General features: G+C 48.1%; 8 protein-coding genes across 8 annotated transcripts; 4 read left to right on the plus strand and 4 right to left on the minus strand.

The window, feature by feature from the left end:
* Positions 1-813: 813 nt before the first annotated feature.
* On the plus strand, positions 814-2424 carry TRUGW13939_10656 (uncharacterized protein; the record flags this gene model as incomplete). The annotated part of the gene is made up of 3 exons (XM_035493766.1): positions 814-848; positions 938-1017; positions 1073-2424. The coding sequence occupies 3 exons, from the start codon at positions 814-816 to the stop codon at positions 2422-2424; spliced, it is 1467 nt and encodes a 488-aa protein (XP_035349659.1).
* A 332-nt stretch (positions 2425-2756) lies between these two features.
* TRUGW13939_10657 (uncharacterized protein) lies at positions 2757-3014 on the minus strand (the record flags this gene model as incomplete). Its single annotated transcript, XM_035493767.1, has 1 exon — positions 2757-3014. The coding sequence occupies one exon, from the start codon at positions 3012-3014 to the stop codon at positions 2757-2759; it is 258 nt and encodes an 85-aa protein (XP_035349660.1).
* Positions 3015-4214: 1200 nt separating this feature from the next.
* TRUGW13939_10658 (uncharacterized protein) lies at positions 4215-7458 on the plus strand (the record flags this gene model as incomplete). The annotated part of the gene is made up of 7 exons (XM_035493768.1): positions 4215-4228; positions 4288-4342; positions 4411-5808; positions 5862-6005; positions 6053-6226; positions 6284-6373; positions 6427-7458. The coding sequence occupies 7 exons, from the start codon at positions 4215-4217 to the stop codon at positions 7456-7458; spliced, it is 2907 nt and encodes a 968-aa protein (XP_035349661.1).
* A 371-nt stretch (positions 7459-7829) lies between these two features.
* Positions 7830-8767, plus strand: TRUGW13939_10659 (uncharacterized protein; the record flags this gene model as incomplete). Its single annotated transcript, XM_035493769.1, has 3 exons — positions 7830-7982; positions 8043-8113; positions 8173-8767. The coding sequence occupies 3 exons, from the start codon at positions 7830-7832 to the stop codon at positions 8765-8767; spliced, it is 819 nt and encodes a 272-aa protein (XP_035349662.1).
* Positions 8768-9268: 501 nt separating this feature from the next.
* Positions 9269-11013, minus strand: TRUGW13939_10660 (uncharacterized protein; the record flags this gene model as incomplete). Its single annotated transcript, XM_035493770.1, has 5 exons — positions 9269-10069; positions 10118-10346; positions 10402-10756; positions 10823-10896; positions 10955-11013. The coding sequence occupies 5 exons, from the start codon at positions 11011-11013 to the stop codon at positions 9269-9271; spliced, it is 1518 nt and encodes a 505-aa protein (XP_035349663.1).
* Positions 11014-11689: 676 nt separating this feature from the next.
* On the minus strand, positions 11690-12804 carry TRUGW13939_10661 (uncharacterized protein; the record flags this gene model as incomplete). Its single annotated transcript, XM_035493771.1, has 3 exons — positions 11690-12352; positions 12414-12661; positions 12747-12804. 3 exons carry the CDS (start codon positions 12802-12804, stop codon positions 11690-11692), a joined length of 969 nt encoding a protein of 322 aa, XP_035349664.1.
* A 524-nt stretch (positions 12805-13328) lies between these two features.
* TRUGW13939_10662 (uncharacterized protein) lies at positions 13329-14836 on the plus strand (the record flags this gene model as incomplete). Its single annotated transcript, XM_035493772.1, has 2 exons — positions 13329-13607; positions 13670-14836. The coding sequence occupies 2 exons, from the start codon at positions 13329-13331 to the stop codon at positions 14834-14836; spliced, it is 1446 nt and encodes a 481-aa protein (XP_035349665.1).
* Positions 14837-15002: 166 nt separating this feature from the next.
* TRUGW13939_10663 (uncharacterized protein) lies at positions 15003-17967 on the minus strand (the record flags this gene model as incomplete). Its single annotated transcript, XM_035493773.1, has 3 exons — positions 15003-15041; positions 15099-17358; positions 17417-17967. The coding sequence occupies 3 exons, from the start codon at positions 17965-17967 to the stop codon at positions 15003-15005; spliced, it is 2850 nt and encodes a 949-aa protein (XP_035349666.1).
* Positions 17968-18444: the final 477 nt, after the last annotated feature.

Below are 18444 nucleotides of genomic sequence, written 5' to 3' on the forward strand. Positions count from 1 at the left end.
GAGTACCAGTGGCGTAGATGCCTCGTACCTCTGCGTACCAAGGGAAACCGCGCGTTTTTCGTTTTTCGACAAAGGGATCCGGCAGCAGAACGATTCCACAGAAAGCGCAATAGCAGTTAGCATATAGCAAGACCATTCCTGATTGTGGCTAGATAAAAATAACCTGGGGTTCGAGCGATGTAAAGGGAAAATTCATGGTGGAAGTCGGAGCTGCGGTACCGCGGGACTAGGCAGCAGCAGGACTAGTGCTCTACAACTCTACCACGTATATCAAGGAAAAAGGAAATTAACAATTGGCTCCACTTCACCACGGTACCATTGATATAAGCAACACAGAAGGTCTCGGACAAGTTGAGAATATGATGAGCTATACCAAGACAAACGGATGACAGTAGGCTAGCACCGGGAGTCTAAGCTAAGGTGGCCTTGCTTGGTGTTTAGCCATACTTTGGGTATTTCTGTTGCGTTTATTGTATTTCGTTCCACATTTGAAATAGATTTCTGATCTTTTAGTGCAGTTGTCAACATAAAATTCATAGTTATTTTCTAAGATTTATCTCATTAATTCTATATAGGTGACAAAAAATTGATGACTTCATAGATGAAACCAAAAGTAGTTTAGCGTGGTGGGTATTATAATATCAATTCTATTGGCCAGGACCTCTCCTTAGCGCCAGCCTATGATGCCATCGGAGCTCGTGCGGAATCACATGCAGAAACACCACAACAATAATTTTCATGGCACAACTGGGATGGTTGGGCTGATTCAATCTTTTCAAATACTCTGACAGTTGAGCATGCTTTTAGTCCACAATGCCGCGCGTTCCATTCATTGGCAGGCTTTTCTGGTACGTTGCAGTCGTCACCCATGGGCATTGCTGCATTTTGTCTATCTTCATGTGAAAGTCGTATACTGATTATTTGACTTGAATGATAGGGCCGAGTACCTTGCTCTCTTTACATCGCTATTGTTGATTTTTGTCGAGGGAGTTCTGCGCCTGATCACACTATGTCTTCGTACGTCGCGAACCCGGCTTGAACGAGCGCACAGCTAACGTAACTAATCTCGAAGCCGATGCTATCATTCGGTTCTGTTATCGACAATCCAAATCCATATTCAACACGTTATCCTCTCCTCAGAATAGGAGCACAAGGAGGCCTGGAAACAAGCAGAGGACTCTGGCAGAGTCCATAGCCCAGACCACCGATTTCTCGGAGCTATGCGAACTATACGGCTACGAAACTGAGGAACACATTGTTCAGACAGGGGATGGCTATCTCCTTGGTCTTCATCGCCTCCCTTATCGCCGAGGGGAAGAAGAAGAACACGTCAACACAGGGAAGAGTGGCGTCCGCAAGAAAGTCGTCTACCTTCACCATGGTCTGTTAATGAATAGTGAAGTGTGGGTTTGCCTTACAGATGAGCAGCGGTGCCTACCTTTTCAGCTTGTTGAAAGAGGCTATGACGTTTGGCTGGGCAACAACCGTGGTAACAAGTATTCCAAAAAGTCCACCAAATCTTCACCGGCATCTGCCGATTTCTGGGACTTTTCCATTGACGAATTTGCATTTCATGATATCCCGAACAGCATTGAATATATTTTGGGCGTTACCGAGCAGCCATCTCTATCATATGTCGGATTCTCTCAGGGTACAGCACAGGCATTTGCAGCCTTATCCATTCATCCGACTTTGAACCAGAGAGTCGATGTCTTTGTTGCCCTAGCCCCAGCCATGTCACCCGCAGGTTTGTATAACGGCATTGTGGACTCGCTCATGAAAGCTTCCCCGCAAGTTGTTTTCCTAGCATTTGGACGCAAAAGCATCCTGAGTTCAACGACAATGTGGCAGTCTATTTTTTACCCTCCTATCTTTGTACGAATTATCGACATCTCGCTGAGAACGCTCTTCAACTGGACTGGCGAGAATATTAGCCAGTCGCAGAAACTGGCAGCTTATCCGCATTTATATTCATTTACCAGCACAAAGTCTGTTGTCCACTGGTTTCAGATCATTCGCAACAGAGCTTTTCAAATGTACGACGACGAAGTCGGCGGGCCGTTAGCTGTCGGCACCAACAGTCGCTACTATAAGCCAGTGAGATATCCAACGAAGAATATCAAATCACCAATCGTGCTCCTCTACGGGGGCAGCGATAGTCTGGTTGATATTGGCGTCATGCTTCGCGAACTTCCGCGAAAGACTATCGTCAGAGAGATACCCAAATACGAACATCTTGATTTCCTATGGGCTTCCGATGTTGACGAGCAAGTGTTTCATCATGTCTATGAAGCGCTTGATCAACATGCCAGGGGGCAGTCAACTGCGAGTTTTCCGTCGCGTTTATTGCTGGAAAACAAGACAAACGGATACAGCGAGGGTGACTCTATTGCCTCTGGAGTGGTCAACAACGAGCAACATTGAAACAGCCTAAAGTCCCCGATGGAAATCAAACCCGGTGGGTGAATCTGGCAAGATTCTTGGGAATACATATCTTATCATATGTGAGGTTTTGGAATTTGCAACATCTTGAAGAGTGGAATCTGCATGTGTACAGGAGAAACGTGGCATATTTGCTTTTTATTTATATGTATACATCCAACCAATTATTCCATCGATACATACATGTATATATACACATAGTGTACTTTATATGCAATTTCATTCAGTCTTCACAAGTTCACCCAATCCCACTCCACTTCTCCTCACTCGACGAACCATCTACAAACATTGAAGACACATACTCGTCATGTCAATCAATGCTTGCTAACACTCCGGTACTTGCTCGCCGTCTTGCCCTCACTACCCCCGGGTTGGTGTTGCATATGCGGGGCGTACTCGTGCGTGGCGGCAGCTCGATTCGGTGGGCTCGGACCCCGCTGAGCAGCTTTTGTTTGTTCTTCTTGCTGGCGCACGGTGTTTTCAAAGTCGTCGACGGGGCGATCGTCATCGAGGACGCGGCCAAAGGCTCGTTTGGGGAATGGGTGCTCTTCTCTGTAGGTATGCCTGGGCATTGTGACTTGAATTTGATCAATATGTTTCTTCCTTTCCTTTTTGAGAAAATAGTTGCTGATATTTGGAGGAAAACTGGGCCATCGGTCTTGTTTTCTTGATAGAGGTGGCGTGCATGGATTATGGCAAATTGCCTGACACATTATGATGCAACAACAGATTGTGGGTAATTACGGTTTGTACCAGGTAATTCTTATAAAGTAGAACTAGATGAACTTTCTAGAAGCCTTGGTTAGGGTTTTCAAAGTTTGTTTCTATGTTGGGGAGATAACCCTAACCATAGATGAAGCTTTAAGTGATGGCAAACTATACCACGCCGCGCGTACCATGGCTGTAGCCCTACTATTCCACATTTCATGTCAATATTAAAAAAGAAATAGTAAGGAACAATACCGTATACTGATTGTTTAGCATCTCTTCAATTAACAATTGTGCCTCAACTCTCCAGGCTTTCCCACTAATTAAGGTAGTACCCAACAGACAAGTACATGTACTAGACAATCAAGTCAGTCATCAATTGACATCATGGTAAAATTCAAGACAACATTGAAATCCAGGGATGCAAATAACTAGTCAGGCTCTGGAAGTCATGTAGTACTGACTCGGACTCTAATGTTTAAATATACGCAAAGGGGTAACTTTTCCCCACCTTAAGAAACCTGCAACCCTTTGGAGAAAACATACACGGCGCGGTATGCGAGCCCTTGGCTACGTACTATCTCCCAAGCTCAATTCGATAGCCCGATCCAGAAAGAGCGCGACTGATCTTACCGATTGCAGGCAAGGCGCCATACCAGACGGAACGGCAAAGCATTTGCAAGTGTTGTAGTGCTTGACGAATGGTATCAACGCTTCCTGCACGTGCCCTGGGAGGAATGTTTCTTCATACAATTTCTTTTTGTACGTATTGAAATTTCTGAATAGATTTTGCTTTATCAAAAGTGTTAGCGCCAAGGCGACTCCACTCACTAAGTCTTGGGCGATCAACGAAGGCCTTGGCGCGCCGGCATATACTCCGTATCATCATCCATGACGCCGCCTGCCTTCTTTTAGCTCTGCAGAATTTTCTTGCTTCTTTTCTTTTTTTCCCTGTCAATGCACCGCTGGGCGATGCCTGATTATGCCGAGCGATGATGTGTTTCGCCGGTGATTGGTCGACTGGATGAGAATTTTAATAAGAAAAAATAATAAGAAGAATCGCCATGAAGTTCGCCAAGTTCGTGGTTGCCCGATTGTCCATCCCCAACTCTATCGCGAACTAACCACTCTTTGCAGAGAACTTAACGAGGAATTGGTTCCGGAATGGCGGCTCAAATATCTGGATTACAAGGTACGAGTTCCAAAGCAATCGCTGGGAAAAATATGGCAACTGATGATGTGATGTGATGCATTGATTAGCTCGGCAAGAAAAAGATCAAGGCCATTCGACGAGCGCTTCAGAGAGCCAACCGCACTCCAGTTCGCCGCCACGATCCCTACTATGGCACGACATCGCAGGGTCTTGCACCGAATGCCTCGACATCGGCTGCTCGCTTTCCGCTGGATTATAATGGATCGCCGTCGCGCAACAGTGCCCCGCGCACCGCCGAGCAGCGCCCGCTCAGAACGCCGGGCTCTCGCTTCGCCAATACAGTAGGGAGCTATGGCAGCATTATCTCTGAACCTGCTACCCAAGACTTCACGCGCGTCCCCACCCTTCAGTTGCCCGATCCTGCGCTTGAACCGGACAGCCCGACAGCTATACACAAGAATGGCTCGCCAACGACCAACCCTGCGCAGGATGGGCCTTCCAACTATTCTCAGCCGCCTTCCTACTCGCTTGTCACAAAGAATAGAGGTCATAGGCGGTTTTCCTCAGCGGGGGAGGGTCACTCGAAGGCGGCCAATTTCTTGAGGAGGGTTTTCACCGCGGGTGATCTGGAATCGCCCGGCAGGAGCTACCAAAGCAGTATATCCAACGAAGTGACCCAGAAAGAGGACGATTTCTTCGACTTTTTGGACTCGGAATTGCACAAGATCGAAACATTTTACCAGCAAAAAGAAGTGGAGGCTACCCATCGCCTGCAGGCTCTTCGCCAGCAGTTACATATGATGCGCGACCAGAGAACGGCAGAAATACACAATGCCAAGCGGACAAAGTCTCCCGAGAGAGACGGGGAACACGGCAGCTACCGGAATGTGATCCCAAACAACAAATGGGCACATGCGATAGTCGGGAAGCCTCACTTTGGGAAAAACTCTCGTGCTCTAGCGAGTCTGCAAACTCCGCAAGCACCGAGACCTATGGATCCACAATCCATTTTCGGTCGACGGGACTTTGTCCAACGTCCAGAGTTGGCGCAGGTACCTTATCGCACCGCGAAGAAGAAGCTGAAGCTTGCAGTACAGGAGTTTTATCGCGGCTTGGAGCTCTTGAAGTCGTATGCTTACCTCAATCGCAAAGCTTTTCGCAAGATCAACAAAAAGTTCGACAAGTCGGTTGATATGCGGCCTACACTGCAATACCTATCCAACAAAGTCAACAAAGCTTATTTTGTTCAGAGCGAGGTCATTGAAGGGCACATGGCTGTGGTAGAAGACCTTTATGCTCGTTATTTTGAAGGCGGAAACACAAAGATTGCCGCCAGCAAACTGCGTAGAAAGCATCGCTCGCGCGATTACTCGCCAACCACCTTCCGAATTGGTCTGCTTCTCTCTGCAGGCATTGTTGCTGCTATCCAGGGTTTGATCCTGGCCATTCGATTACTCGAAGACGGTGATAGCACCGTAAAAGTGCAGACCTCCTATCTGCTCCAGGTGAGTCATTCTAGAATATCCTATGGCTGCTCTGGAGACTAACGTAGCCATAGATATACGGAGGTTACTTCTTGATCGTCTTTCATTTCATGATATTTTGCTTGGACTGCATGGTTTGGACCAAGGCTAAAATAAACTACACGTTTGTTTTTGAATTCGACACACGGCACGTTCTCAACTGGCGTCAGTTGACTGAGGTTTGTAGACCCACTATGTTTCACTGAAACGCTGCTGACAATTGTAGATACCTTCTCTGTTCTTCCTTCTGCTCGGCCTCTTTATGTGGATTAATTTCTCTTGGGTTAACGACATGTTTATATACTATCCCGTGGTACTTATTTTCGTCACGGTGTTGATACTATTCTTTCCATTTCGTGTGTTTTACCACCACTCTCGAGCTTGGTGGGCCTTTTCAAACGTGCGTGATTCGACATCTTCTGCGGATGATTGCCAATATTGACTAATATTTTTACAGTGGCGACTTTTACTTGCCGGCCTTTACCCTGTTGAGTTTCGAGATTTTTTCCTCGGTGATATGTATTGTTCTCAGACATATGCCATGGGGGTAAGGACCGTTCTAGAACCTCTTATATGGATCACTCAACTGACTTTGTTTAGAATATCGAGCTATTCTTCTGTCTCTACGCCACGGCGTGGAATAACCCACCAACATGCAACTCGTCCAATTCTAGACTTCTAGGCTTTTTTAGCACACTGCCCGCCATTTGGCGTGGCTTCCAATGCCTCCGTCGCTATCGCGACACAAAGAATGTATTCCCTCACCTGGTCAATTTTGGGAAGTACATGGGTACTCTTGTATTTTATATGTGCTTGAGCTTGTACCGCATCGATAAAGTCACCCACTATCAGATCCCGTTTATCGTCTTTGGTGTGATCAACTCAATTTACTGCTGCCTCTGGGATGTTGCAATGGACTGGAGTTTGGGCAATCTGTACGCGTCACACACTGGCCTGCGTGATGTTCTGGCTTTTCGCCGAGTCTGGATCTATTATGCTGCTATTGTGCTGGATGTTGTTATACGGTTCAACTGGATATTCTACGCCATCTTCATCAACGATATTCAACATTCGGCCTATTTAAGCTTTATCATCAATATCACCGAGATTTGTCGAAGAGGCGTCTGGACGATATTCCGTGTCGAGAATGAACACTGTACTAACGTACACATGTTCCGTGCGCTTAGAGACATTCCTCTCCCGTACAAGGCGGAAGACGAGATGGAAGATACCCCTGCAGCTGCATTGGATGGAGACCACAGTGACGACGAAGAACAACCTACCCCGCAAGCTCATGCTACTCCATCCCGCCCATCTCCTGAAACAGACCTAGAATTATCAGCAGGAAGAACACCGACCCTACGTGCCCGTTATCCAACTGCTTCTGGCCGGAGAATGAGCCGAGTCGGTACGCTGGTGGCTACTGCCCATTCTCAAGACTTTCAGCGCAAGCGACCAGCAGATGGCCTTGGGGGCTCATCTAGCACTGCACCTGTGCTGGGTGATACTGACGACTCAACCGATGACGACGACGAGAAAGACACTGACACAGATCAGCCTGACTTTTTGGAAGATCCTGAGATTCCGAGCTCTATCACACCGCGTGCAAATACTCCCAACCGCAATACTTAAATTTCGCATCCATAAGTTTTATTGTCATGCACATATACCATATATTCGATTGCGATGTCCATATATTATTATATGATTTTTATCATTTAGGGTTGAATTATTATCAATTAGACTATCACTGCATTGTTACTCTTAATTTACCAGTAAGTAAGAGGAGACATTCTATAGATAGATAATATGTTATTCCATTTATGGACTAGCCCCGGCATTGTCATGCATGACCTCATCGCTAGCGCCAGACTATAATCGCCGATATCCACGTGACCGACCCGCCACTTCGCCTGCTGACTGTTGGTGCCTCCTCCTTCATTCATCGCGTCTATCACACTCTCTCTCTCTCCGTCAGAGAAAGCCAGAAAAGCAGTTTAACGATGGCTGCGAATACTCGCTACCAGCCCGCTCCCCAGCGCGACTCGTTTGATGAGCCTGAATACTCTCAGGCCCCACCCGCCTATGGCTCCAACGATGCAACGGCGTCCGCTGAACCGCGATCGGAAGATGACAATGTGCCAGACGACTTCAAGGTATGTTTTTATTATAATACATTCGTGTGTCTGTCGTGAAATACTGACAAAGTATCGCAGTTTGGAGGCACAGTCGCTGAGGCAACACTCCCTATTCGAATGCAGTTCATTCGCAAAGTATATTCTATCTTGTAAGCGTTTGCTTTCCATACTTGCCTTGGTCGATTTATCTAACCCAGTGACCTCCTAGAACCGTCCAACTCCTCTTGACCACGGTCCTCAGCAGCATATCGTTCTTCAGCGAATCTTACCGTAATTGGATCCATGAGCACTTCTGGGTGATGATCGTGTCTCTTGTCGGCGCGATCGGGTTCATGTTCCTGACCTACTGGAAACGCAAGAGCTACCCGACCAATCTGCTGTTCCTCTCCGGCTTTACCGCGTTCGAAGCATACGCCATTAGCGTCGTGACCTCTTATTACAATGCACACATTGTCGTCCAGGCGCTAGTTATCACACTAGCCATCTTCGTCGCCCTGACTGTGTTTGCCTGCCAGACCAAGTATGACTTCACCCACTGGATGCCGTACCTGTTTGGCGGACTGTGGTTGTTGATCATTTTCGGTTTTATGGCCGCCTTTTTCCCTTACAACAGCTCTGTGGAGCTTGTCTACGGAGGCGTCTCGGCGCTTATTTTCTCGGGCTATGTCCTGGTCGACACACAGCTGATTATGCGCCACTACCATATCGAGGAGGAAATTGCCGCTGCCATCTCTCTGTACCTGGATATCATCAACCTGTTCCTCAGTATCCTGCGCATCCTGAACTCGCAGCAGAATAACTAGAAGAAAGAAAGAAGTGTATACTTCCAGGGGGGTGCCGTTGATGCCATGTATATCGAGACTACTACTCACCTCTGCTCTCTCTTTGTGCCTAGTTTTTTTTATACCTATGTGTTTCTCGTTCTCGTTGCAAGTTTTGCAATCTGACTATTAGTATAGTAATCAACAGTTTAGTTCTAACTTTATACGAAGCATCTCTCTCTCTATACGGTCAAACATTTGTCCATTCAGCACATAAAACAAAACTAAAAAGCAAACATGTCTTGAATGGTCTGTCAATCAGTCCCAATTCATTAATTATTAATAACAATAATAACATTCCACCCTTTGGAAAGTATTTCCTCTTGAAAAGAGAATTGGTGGGAAAAGAAGAATTAGTATATACATAATTCGTCATGATACGGAACGTCGTCATGCAATGCTCGGGAAAGACGCAAATAAAAAGCGAAAAAGAGAAGAAAGAAAGAAAGTGTAAAATAAAAATAAAAAAATTAGTCAAATACCCTATGATTCTTTGGATACGTGGAAGAAAATGTTCATGCCAAGGCAAACTACCATCACCACAATACCATATACAGTCAAAGCAAGACTCAGTCGGCGGAGTAGGCTCTTGCGCCAGTGGCGAGTGCCTCCCAGGATACCGCTGGATGAGAGGAGGCCGCTCCCGCTGAGCAGGCTTTGGTGATCGTCACCGGGAACACCGTCATCGGAGAGGGCATCGTCGTCTGCCTCGTCATCTTCTTTCATGAGTTGTTGGTGGGCGGCGGACTCGGGGGAGGAGATTTTGTAGTAAAATAGTCCAGGGAGGATGAAGCTGATGCTGGTACTACCGGTGCTCCCGACATATGACAGAACAGCTTCCAGAGATGACACCGTCATGGCAGTGATGAAGCTGAGAACGATGATCCCAGTGGTGATGGCCGCAAACCGAACATCACCTATAGGCTCAGGCCCGCGGTTGGCGCGAGGAAGAAGAGGAAACCGATGAGGCGAGACATCATTGCCATTAGATGCTCTTGGCGCAGGGCGCCATTTCAATACCGCATCGATAGATGCGCGGCAGGGGTGAACCTGTAAAGGATAGGAAAACATGACTAGAACGACGATTGCAGCCCGGCCGATTGTAGCTGAAACGGATGTTGGGTACAATCCGATAATATTTCCCCCGATGTTGTTTCCAAAAGATAGATAACCCGTAATGGCGACAAGAATGTATATCGAAGCGGCGCCTCCAATGCTAGCGAACACCACGCTGGTCGTCTGAAAATGACTGTTGTCGTTGATCTCGTTCAAAATAGAAAACATCTAGGACTGTTAGTAATACCCCAGAATATTCGTGAGGAGAGAACATACGTTTTGGTGGCACGTATAAGCGAACACAATGACTGGAAAACTGCTGAGTGCGGGAGCAATGCCGGCCCATTGGATAATGCGAATAGGGCCACGATCGGCCATGGTATCCCCCTTTCCGAAGTGATAAACGACCAATATCACTAGATATCCAATCGAGATCAAAGCGACGACACTGGTATATTTGAGCGAGTCAAGCCGACGGAGGAAAGACAGGGGGATGATGATAAGCCTTCAGTCGGGTCAGCGGCCGCAAGATTCAAAATATTCTCTCAAGGCATACTCACATAAACGCAGTTATCCAAAAGCGCCGGTCGAGGAGAAACTCGCTCTCTGGCACCCCGCCGACAAAGCCCTCAACGACACCGGGCATTAGGTCCCCGATAATAATAAGATAGCTCACGCCAACGCCGAAACATTTAATCGCAATCGCGGCATCAAAAAAGACAGCTGCATTCGGGTATGTAATCTGGGAGAGGGCGAAAAACGACGCAGAACCCCGATCTAGGTACTGTGCACATCGTGACTGCAGATACAGTCCAAAACCCGCAGCGATTCCTGACCAAATAACCACCAGTACTCCAAGTACGATTCCCATATGTGCGATGGCAAGGGGCATGGCAAGGACACCGGCACCGACGACTAAATTATTGTAATTAGTAATTAGAATCCGATGACCACCCAATGTTCAAGGCTGATGCCACTCACTCGTATTGACCAGGTTTATCACGCTGCTTATCCAGCTGGCCGATCCTTGAAACACATCTCGCTTTCCTCGGCGTCTAGAGATTAGGTAAATCAGCATTGCGACACTCCGAAAACATAAATATCGAGGAATACCTTCGACCTCTATAAGCGCCAGCCGCTATCGAGCCAGCGGCGACCACCTCGCCGTCCATTGTCATGTGTGCGGCTGAAACGTCACCTAGACAAAAAAGCGGCAGGAAAAACCTTGGACATAATACCAATACAAAATCAAGGGCAGAAAAACACAACTGCCGAAAGTCTGCCGTTGAGGGCGGGGGTTGGCAGCACGAAAGAGCGAGATGGAGGCCAACTATGCAGCGATGAGAGAGGATGATGTTAAGGCAAGTTCGCGGTGAGGCGGAGTCGGCGGAATCGCTGGGCGTTCCCGGTGCGGTTAGACCCACTTCCTATCTTAGTAGAAGGCGCAGGTTTACGCATTCTATATGTGATAAATGTAATCTCATCTTCTATTGGAAACCCCCTTACAACGACGCCAAGGCGGATGTGGAATAATAGTTCCCCATGTATAAGCGCTCTTCATTATTTACGGATCTGTTGTATACCAATCTTGAAACTATCAATTGATGAGGGTGCCAATGTCTGATGCGCCGTAAATCGCTTGTCTGGGTCTAGATTTGTGAACTGCTAAATAAGATCTTTGAACGTTGAGTCAACACTATCCGGGCACTCATTAAATGGTCCACATGTCATTGATTATGTTTAAATGTTTAAATGTTTAAATTGTCCAATGTCCAATGTCCAATGTCCTAACATTACGCTATTAACAATGCATAGACTCGATTTCGCATCTCCTACACCTGTACCCAGTCATAGCTTCGCCTTGCCCCAGTTAGGCTGAGACAGCAGGTCATATATCTCATTTATCAACACGGCCGAGTCAGCGACCGTATTGCCAGCGCGGCCGGCAGGGCCAGGGTCATTAAAGGCATTCACTTCGCGGACAGTCTTGGACACTTCGAGGATAGTACCGCCCTGCACGCGATACAGCGTGCCTTGCCTGTGCTTGTCCCCGATGATACTGCTGACTTCGTCCTGCTGAACCAGAGCAAGCATGACCTCGCCAACCTCCTCAGCAGTGACCCATTCGTCTTTTCCTTCCCTGATCATCTTCAATTTCTCGGGATGCTCCAGCCAGAGCGGCGTCTTGATCACACCGGGTGCCACGGCCGTCACCCGGATACCAAATTTATCGTCCAAGTCATCCAGAGATCGCACGAGACCGTTGATGCCGTGCTTCGTGGCGACGTAGATGGGGGCGGCCATGGATTTGCCCTGGCCAGCTATGCTGGAGATGTGGACGATATGCTTGCGGCCAGAATTATTTTTCCGGTGGCGCAGGAAATGTGAAATGGCCAGTTGAGTGACTCGGATTGGATGCGTCAAGTTGATGTCCAGCAGGGCGTACCGGCCTCCCAACGGCGCGTCTCGACTCTCTGGTGCTCCAGGTGGTCGCCAAAAGTTGCTCCAGTGCTATAAGCGTTATTAGAAATTCGACCTAACCCTTGCGTAGGTAGCCGCGACAAAAACGCACCTCTTCATACACTCCCGCACCAGGACAGACGATGTCGACTTCTCCAAACTCCCTCTCTGCAACCGTAAACATCTCCTCCAGCTGTTTCCAGTCGATAACATTGGTTTTCTGAAAAACAGCTCTGGCCGAGCCTGAACGACTTGAATACTTGTCTACTACGACTTTGGCCTCGGGGCGCAGGGCAAGATCTGCAATGAGAACATTGCAGCCATTTTCAAGCAGTAACGTGGCAAACGCCAGGTTAATTCCTTTGACGAGGTGGGGAAAAAAAAAAGTAAGCTGGATGTAATTTTTCTTTTTTTTTGGCGACAACGCAGAGCTAGGTTAACTTACCTGAGCCTGCACCAGTAACAATGGCGGTTTTGCCTTGGACCGACTGGGTGACCGACATGATGAGAGGTTGTGAGAAAGCTGAGGAGACAATTGCAGGAACGGGGCTCGACCCGGATCTTTTATAGACCACAGGGAAGGTCGCTTTTACCCTCCGACCGAGCTTTGTTCTTTGCTCCCTCGTGGTTGGGAAACTAGACCGAAACGCGGGGAGATCCGGCTACGGCAAGTTATCCGAGCGGGGAGGAATAGCACTCCAATACTTCACTCGGATTACGGGGAAATCCTAGCTTGCGGGGGTCATGAATATTTCCAGTCGCCTTTAATCCAGCTGAAAAGAATGGAAAAAACAGGTAACGCCGACAATATTCCATTGTTTGGTCAAGAGATCTTTCCGGGGTCCAGAGGTCGTCGGGACATCTTCTTCTTTCGGAAGGGTGTCTAACCCGAATAGGCAATAATGCGACATGCCCGTCAGACACAGCGAGTATAAATATCATTTGATTCACTTGCCAACTTATCAAGATGTAAAGCTAGTACAATTCTCAGCTTCTGCTTTTATTTGCCTCTATCTTCAAAAAATAAATGTCAAAGATTCTTTCCAACAGCCTCGTACGGAACATGGCAACGACCACGACCGCGGCCGCGACGTCATCGTCGTCCTTGACAAAAGCCGCTGGAGATATCTCCTCGGTTTTCCCAAGTCTTCGTCCAGACTACAAGCCAGAACCGCTCCCGCCTCGATTCAAGGATCTCAAGCAGGAGCTGTTTCAAAAAAATGAAGCTGCTCTAAAGGAAAGCTGGGACAGATTGCTTCCGAGTTTGAAAGAGGAAGTGGAGAAGATTCGGGAACTTGGTAGTGATGTATACTCCCCTTTTGTTCCTTTTTTTTTCAATTTTGTATCCATTATTAATGTTGATTTTAGATAATTCCCTCGGTTTCATATTCTGATCTTGTTGCTGGCAAGATGTCAGCACAAACCTTGGCCGATATCAAACACCGCGGCTCCGTGGTGATTCGCAACGTCGTGCCCCGAGACACAGCGTTAGAATGGAAAGCCAGGACGAAAGGGTACATTGCTGCCAACAAGGAAAAAGTGAAAGCATTTCCTGCCGACTCGCCAGCTGTCTATGAACTGTACTGGGCCCCGGCCCAAACGGAAGCCAGAGCACACCCCAACGTGCTGAAAACACAGGGCTTTTTGCAACAACTATGGCATTCCTCCGACCCAGACACACGCCTATCTGTGACGAATCCGCTCACATATGCGGATAGATTGAGAATCAGACAGCCCGGAGACTCCAAATTCACCCTGGGCCCCCATGTAGACGGCGGGTCTCTCGAGCGCTGGGAAGACCCAGAGTATGCAAGCGTCTACACCAAAATATTCCAGGGAAAATGGGAAGAATACGACGCGTTTGACGCCAAACACCGAGTAAAAGCTAAAATGGACATGTACAATGGCGCCGGGGCGTGCTCCATGCTACGGCTTTTCCAGGGTTGGCTTGCCATGTCCGACACGGGGCCCGGGGAGGGGACCCTGCATGTCTGCCCGATGATTACGCACAGTACAGCATACACGATGCTTCGCCCGTTTTTTGACCTTGAGTCGTCTCTGCCAAACATGGACGTTACATTCCCCGGGTCAGTGCCGGGGGCGTGTCAAGAGTACAACCCAGTAACGCACCCGCATTTGGATCTCCTGACAACCATGGTCCCAGTACCGCGTGTTGAGCCCGGAGACTATGTAGCGTGGCATTGCGATTCCCTACACTCGGTCGATAAGGAGCACAACGGCGCTGGCGATTCGAGCGTGCTTTATATCCCTGCTACTCCGCTGTGCGATATGAACGTTGACTATCTCTTGAAACAGCGCGAGGCCGCGTTGCAGTACTCGCCGCCTTGGGATTTCCCAGGTGCTGGGGGTCCCGGCGAGACTGGGTTTAAGGGGGCTGTGGATTGGTCCTCGGTGTCTCCCGAGGGCCAGCGTGCAATGGGCTTGGGCTCGCTGAAATGGGAAGTCTCGGAGAGTATGAGCGAGGGGGAAAGGCAGGCTATTGCAACGGCAAATAAGATCTGTTTCGAAAATTAAGCTGGATTGATTAATATTTTCATGACCATTCAACACATTTCTGTTGTTAGGTACATGTACGTTGAGAGTGTACGTTAAATAAAATGACCAGTTGTTCATCTTTTAGCATTAGGGCCAGTAAAAAAATAATTTACATTATAAAAGTGAAGTCTGTCTATAGAACACACTACCTCTTCCATAATAGATTGATTTGTTTCTTTCGGACCTAGAGGGGAAAAAAAGTTAGTTTAACATCATACCATTCAAACGTTGAAGAACATACCATCGGTCCCAAAAACCACACGCCAACAGCAAGTGCAACCACAGTGGCCAAAAGTTGCAACTTTGAAAAGCTGCTTCCGAGAATATCAAAGGCCTGACTGGGTGTCGCTCGCGTACCGAATATGTCGCCTCCAAAAGCGAAGATCAAGCTTGTACTTTCCAACAACGTGGGCGACGAAATGACTTTTTGAATGTCTGCGACATCGCGAGAATGAGTTAGATACCACCGGCCGTCAAATTCGAGGTAGGGGCTATATCTGAAGAGACCCTCCTCCATTTCTCCGGCAGTGGCATCCCGTCCAACAGGTCGACGGGGGTCAAGGACATTTCGCGGGATACCGATTATGGCATTCGAAGAGGGCAGGGTGCAAATGAGTTGACGAACGGTGATTCCTTGCCGGGACTGGGTCACGGCCATGTGTGAAATCGGCTCGGGAATGACGAACGACTGAGATACTACGTATGGTCTTGACAAAGTGTTTGGCCCGGCGATGCTCGAGTAATTTGTTGCAGAGTCCAGTGGCCCACGATCGTTAGGGACCGGGGACTCGTAGAGTTCAGATACAACGAGCTGATAGCCCTTGGATTCGGATGCTTCGGTCAAATCGGCCCAGAACGAGCAGGCAACCCAATTCTCCGAGATGGCAGAGGTAATTGGTTGGGTAGTGTCCACCCCTTCGTGCTTGCTGGAATAGAGGATTGTACCGGAGACGGCATCGAGGAGGTAAAATGTAGCAGAGGTTTGTCCCACTGAAGTGACGAGAGCAAGATTTGAGTTCAAATATTTATAGAGCACTGAACGGTTGCCCAAAACTTTACCAATGGACGCGACGGGATCATGTGAAGGGCGTGAAGTCGCGTGGATGACTCGCTCTCCTTGAGATGGCAAGAACTGCCACACAGGAGCCTTGTTGTCCCCGGCAGCCCACCCAAGAACTCGACCATCATCACTCAAGGTGACAAGATAACCTGGGTTGTGGAGAGGTTCGAGTGGTGTTCCGTCTTGGGCTATAGGGATAGTAACGGATTTTGTGCCAGTTTCATCCGGAACAAAAGTAACAGAGCGGGCTTTCGATTCACTTGTTTTCTGGGTCACAATTTCTCCAGATGTCACGTTGAGATCCACAGAGTTTCCATCTTCGGAATAGACGGTGGCAATTCCAGATTCGGTCTTTATTCCTTTGACCTTCCAGTCTGCCGTGTCTGTGACCTTTGTGTTCCAGGAAACAGCACCGTGGTTCCCGGTGTCGATTGCGATGACTCGTCCACGCTTTGTCGCTACTAGCACCAGCTTACGGAGACCAAAGCTGTCCAGATTGGTAACCTCGGCCGAGATGAAGCTGGTGAGGATACGCTTTGGCAGTTCCTGCAGCCATTTAGGTAAATGCTGAAGATCCCTCGCATGACGCTTCACACGGTGGATGTAAGCAGCGAGAATATCCTCATGGCCTTCTAATTCGAGCTCATGAACTAGTTCTTCGCTGCTGGTAGGCTCAGCCCAGGCTGCGGCAACAGCCCCAGAAAGGGATTCGTATCTGGTCCATTCGGCCTTGCCGTTCCTGTTCAGGTGCAAGTCACCTGAATCCAGCACATATGCAAATCGCACGGCTACCGAGTCTCCTTTGCTGACGACTTCTGCGAGAGCGTTCCTGATGTTTTCATTGCTGGGCTTATTGAATGGCCACCTGCCGAGAATTCCGTGAGAGGCTGACGAAACAACAGATACCTCGATTTCAGTGACTCGAGTGAAGAAGACGTTTGCAGCTTTGCGGCTGACTGCGAAGACAGACTTTCCGGCTAGTCGTGGCAGTTGGTAAGCCTTTGAAATCGACGAGGATTTCAAATCGATATGGTAGACTTCAGCCCACGACTCCGAGTCCGTTTCGTAGTCAACCAGAAAGTGTGGAAGGGTGTTTAGGCCTTCGGGTCCATGTACTGTGATCTTGCGGATTTCATCGCCCTTGGCGTTTTCAATGTTCAGAGTGTGTACCTGTTTCGAGCCGAGGATGTTAATCTTCAAAGCCTTGTTGGATTTATCTGCCCATGCGACGAACGGTGAGGCGGTGTTGGTGCCAACGAAAAGGATCGATTCGGGGGTAGAGACTTCGCCTTCGGAGCTCAGAATATAATTCCGGGTCTGACGGCCAGTCTGCGAATCCAGAGCTGTTACTTTGATCTTGTGGCCTTTGAGTAAAGCCGATTGAAGGGAAATGTAGAACACCTCTGTGGCCGACGAAGAAACCTGGAATGGAGTATCCCCACTGTTTTCATCAGCCAAACGCATAAAAGTGTGATGGGTTAAAAACAAAAAAGCTGTACCTGTCGTCCTTGTATTCCCACTTAACCTCACCAGTTGATCCGTCCAGTCGTCGGAGAAGTCCTTGTTTTCCTCCATAAAGTGCAAGCACATCCCGGATCTCATTGTTTGTTGTACGACCATCTTCAAGTTCAAGCAACTCTAGATCTTTCACAGCTTCTCCATTCAGTTTCGAATCCCAAGCCAATTTCCCGTCTGTTGCACTCCATGCCACCACATTCTCACCAGCGGCGCTGAAAACCGTTGACTCGCCGTCACTAGCACGAAGGAAACCTTCAGCACTGCTGCTGCCAGCCCATCGAGCCAGGTCCTGTCTCCAGACAACCGCACCGTCTTTCGGGTTAATGGCACCAACAATCAAATTCTCTGATATCGTGTATAATAACGACGCATTCGATGTCGAAGACGGTCGGTGGAAGAACGTGGACTGTAGGGAGGGCACTCCGACGAGAGCATGGTGGAAATCGAGATGGTTGACTTCGTCGGCGAAAATGGCCAGCGACTTGGTTGCGCAGGATGCGAGGAGCACAACCGCCGTCTGAAACCACATCATCGTTTATATTATTGGTCTTCTCGATTCGAGATAGAAGATGGACTTGCGACGGTGGTTGTCCGCGCTAAGCTGCAGTTGCGGATAGCTTTCCAGCTCAAGAGGGTTTAGCGTGTTTTATCAGACGAGTGTAATTACGCATGGTATAAATCGAGGTTGAATTATAACCAACTAACTAGAGGACTAGTTAATTTTCTGTATTTAGCGCGAGAATAGGTTAATTGACATATAAATCGTGTTTTAAAATCAGTTTGGCGTTTTAAAAAGTTATTCACCTAATTTATACTAACAGTGCTGGTAGTGATATCTCCTTTAGAAAACAAAATATTACATGTAGCCATAACTTGAAGCTTATAAGGCCGGATAAGGCTGCAGTTATCTCTGCGCTGACTCGGTCGTCTAGAACCCTATCATTCTCTGCGGTACGACAGTTCCCTGTATCTACACATCCGGAAGGGTACGCAAAAGGATGCATTGCGC

This window comes from Talaromyces rugulosus, chromosome VI (assembly GCF_013368755.1).
Source record: "Talaromyces rugulosus chromosome VI, complete sequence".
NCBI classification, from domain to species: domain Eukaryota; kingdom Fungi; phylum Ascomycota; class Eurotiomycetes; order Eurotiales; family Trichocomaceae; genus Talaromyces; species Talaromyces rugulosus.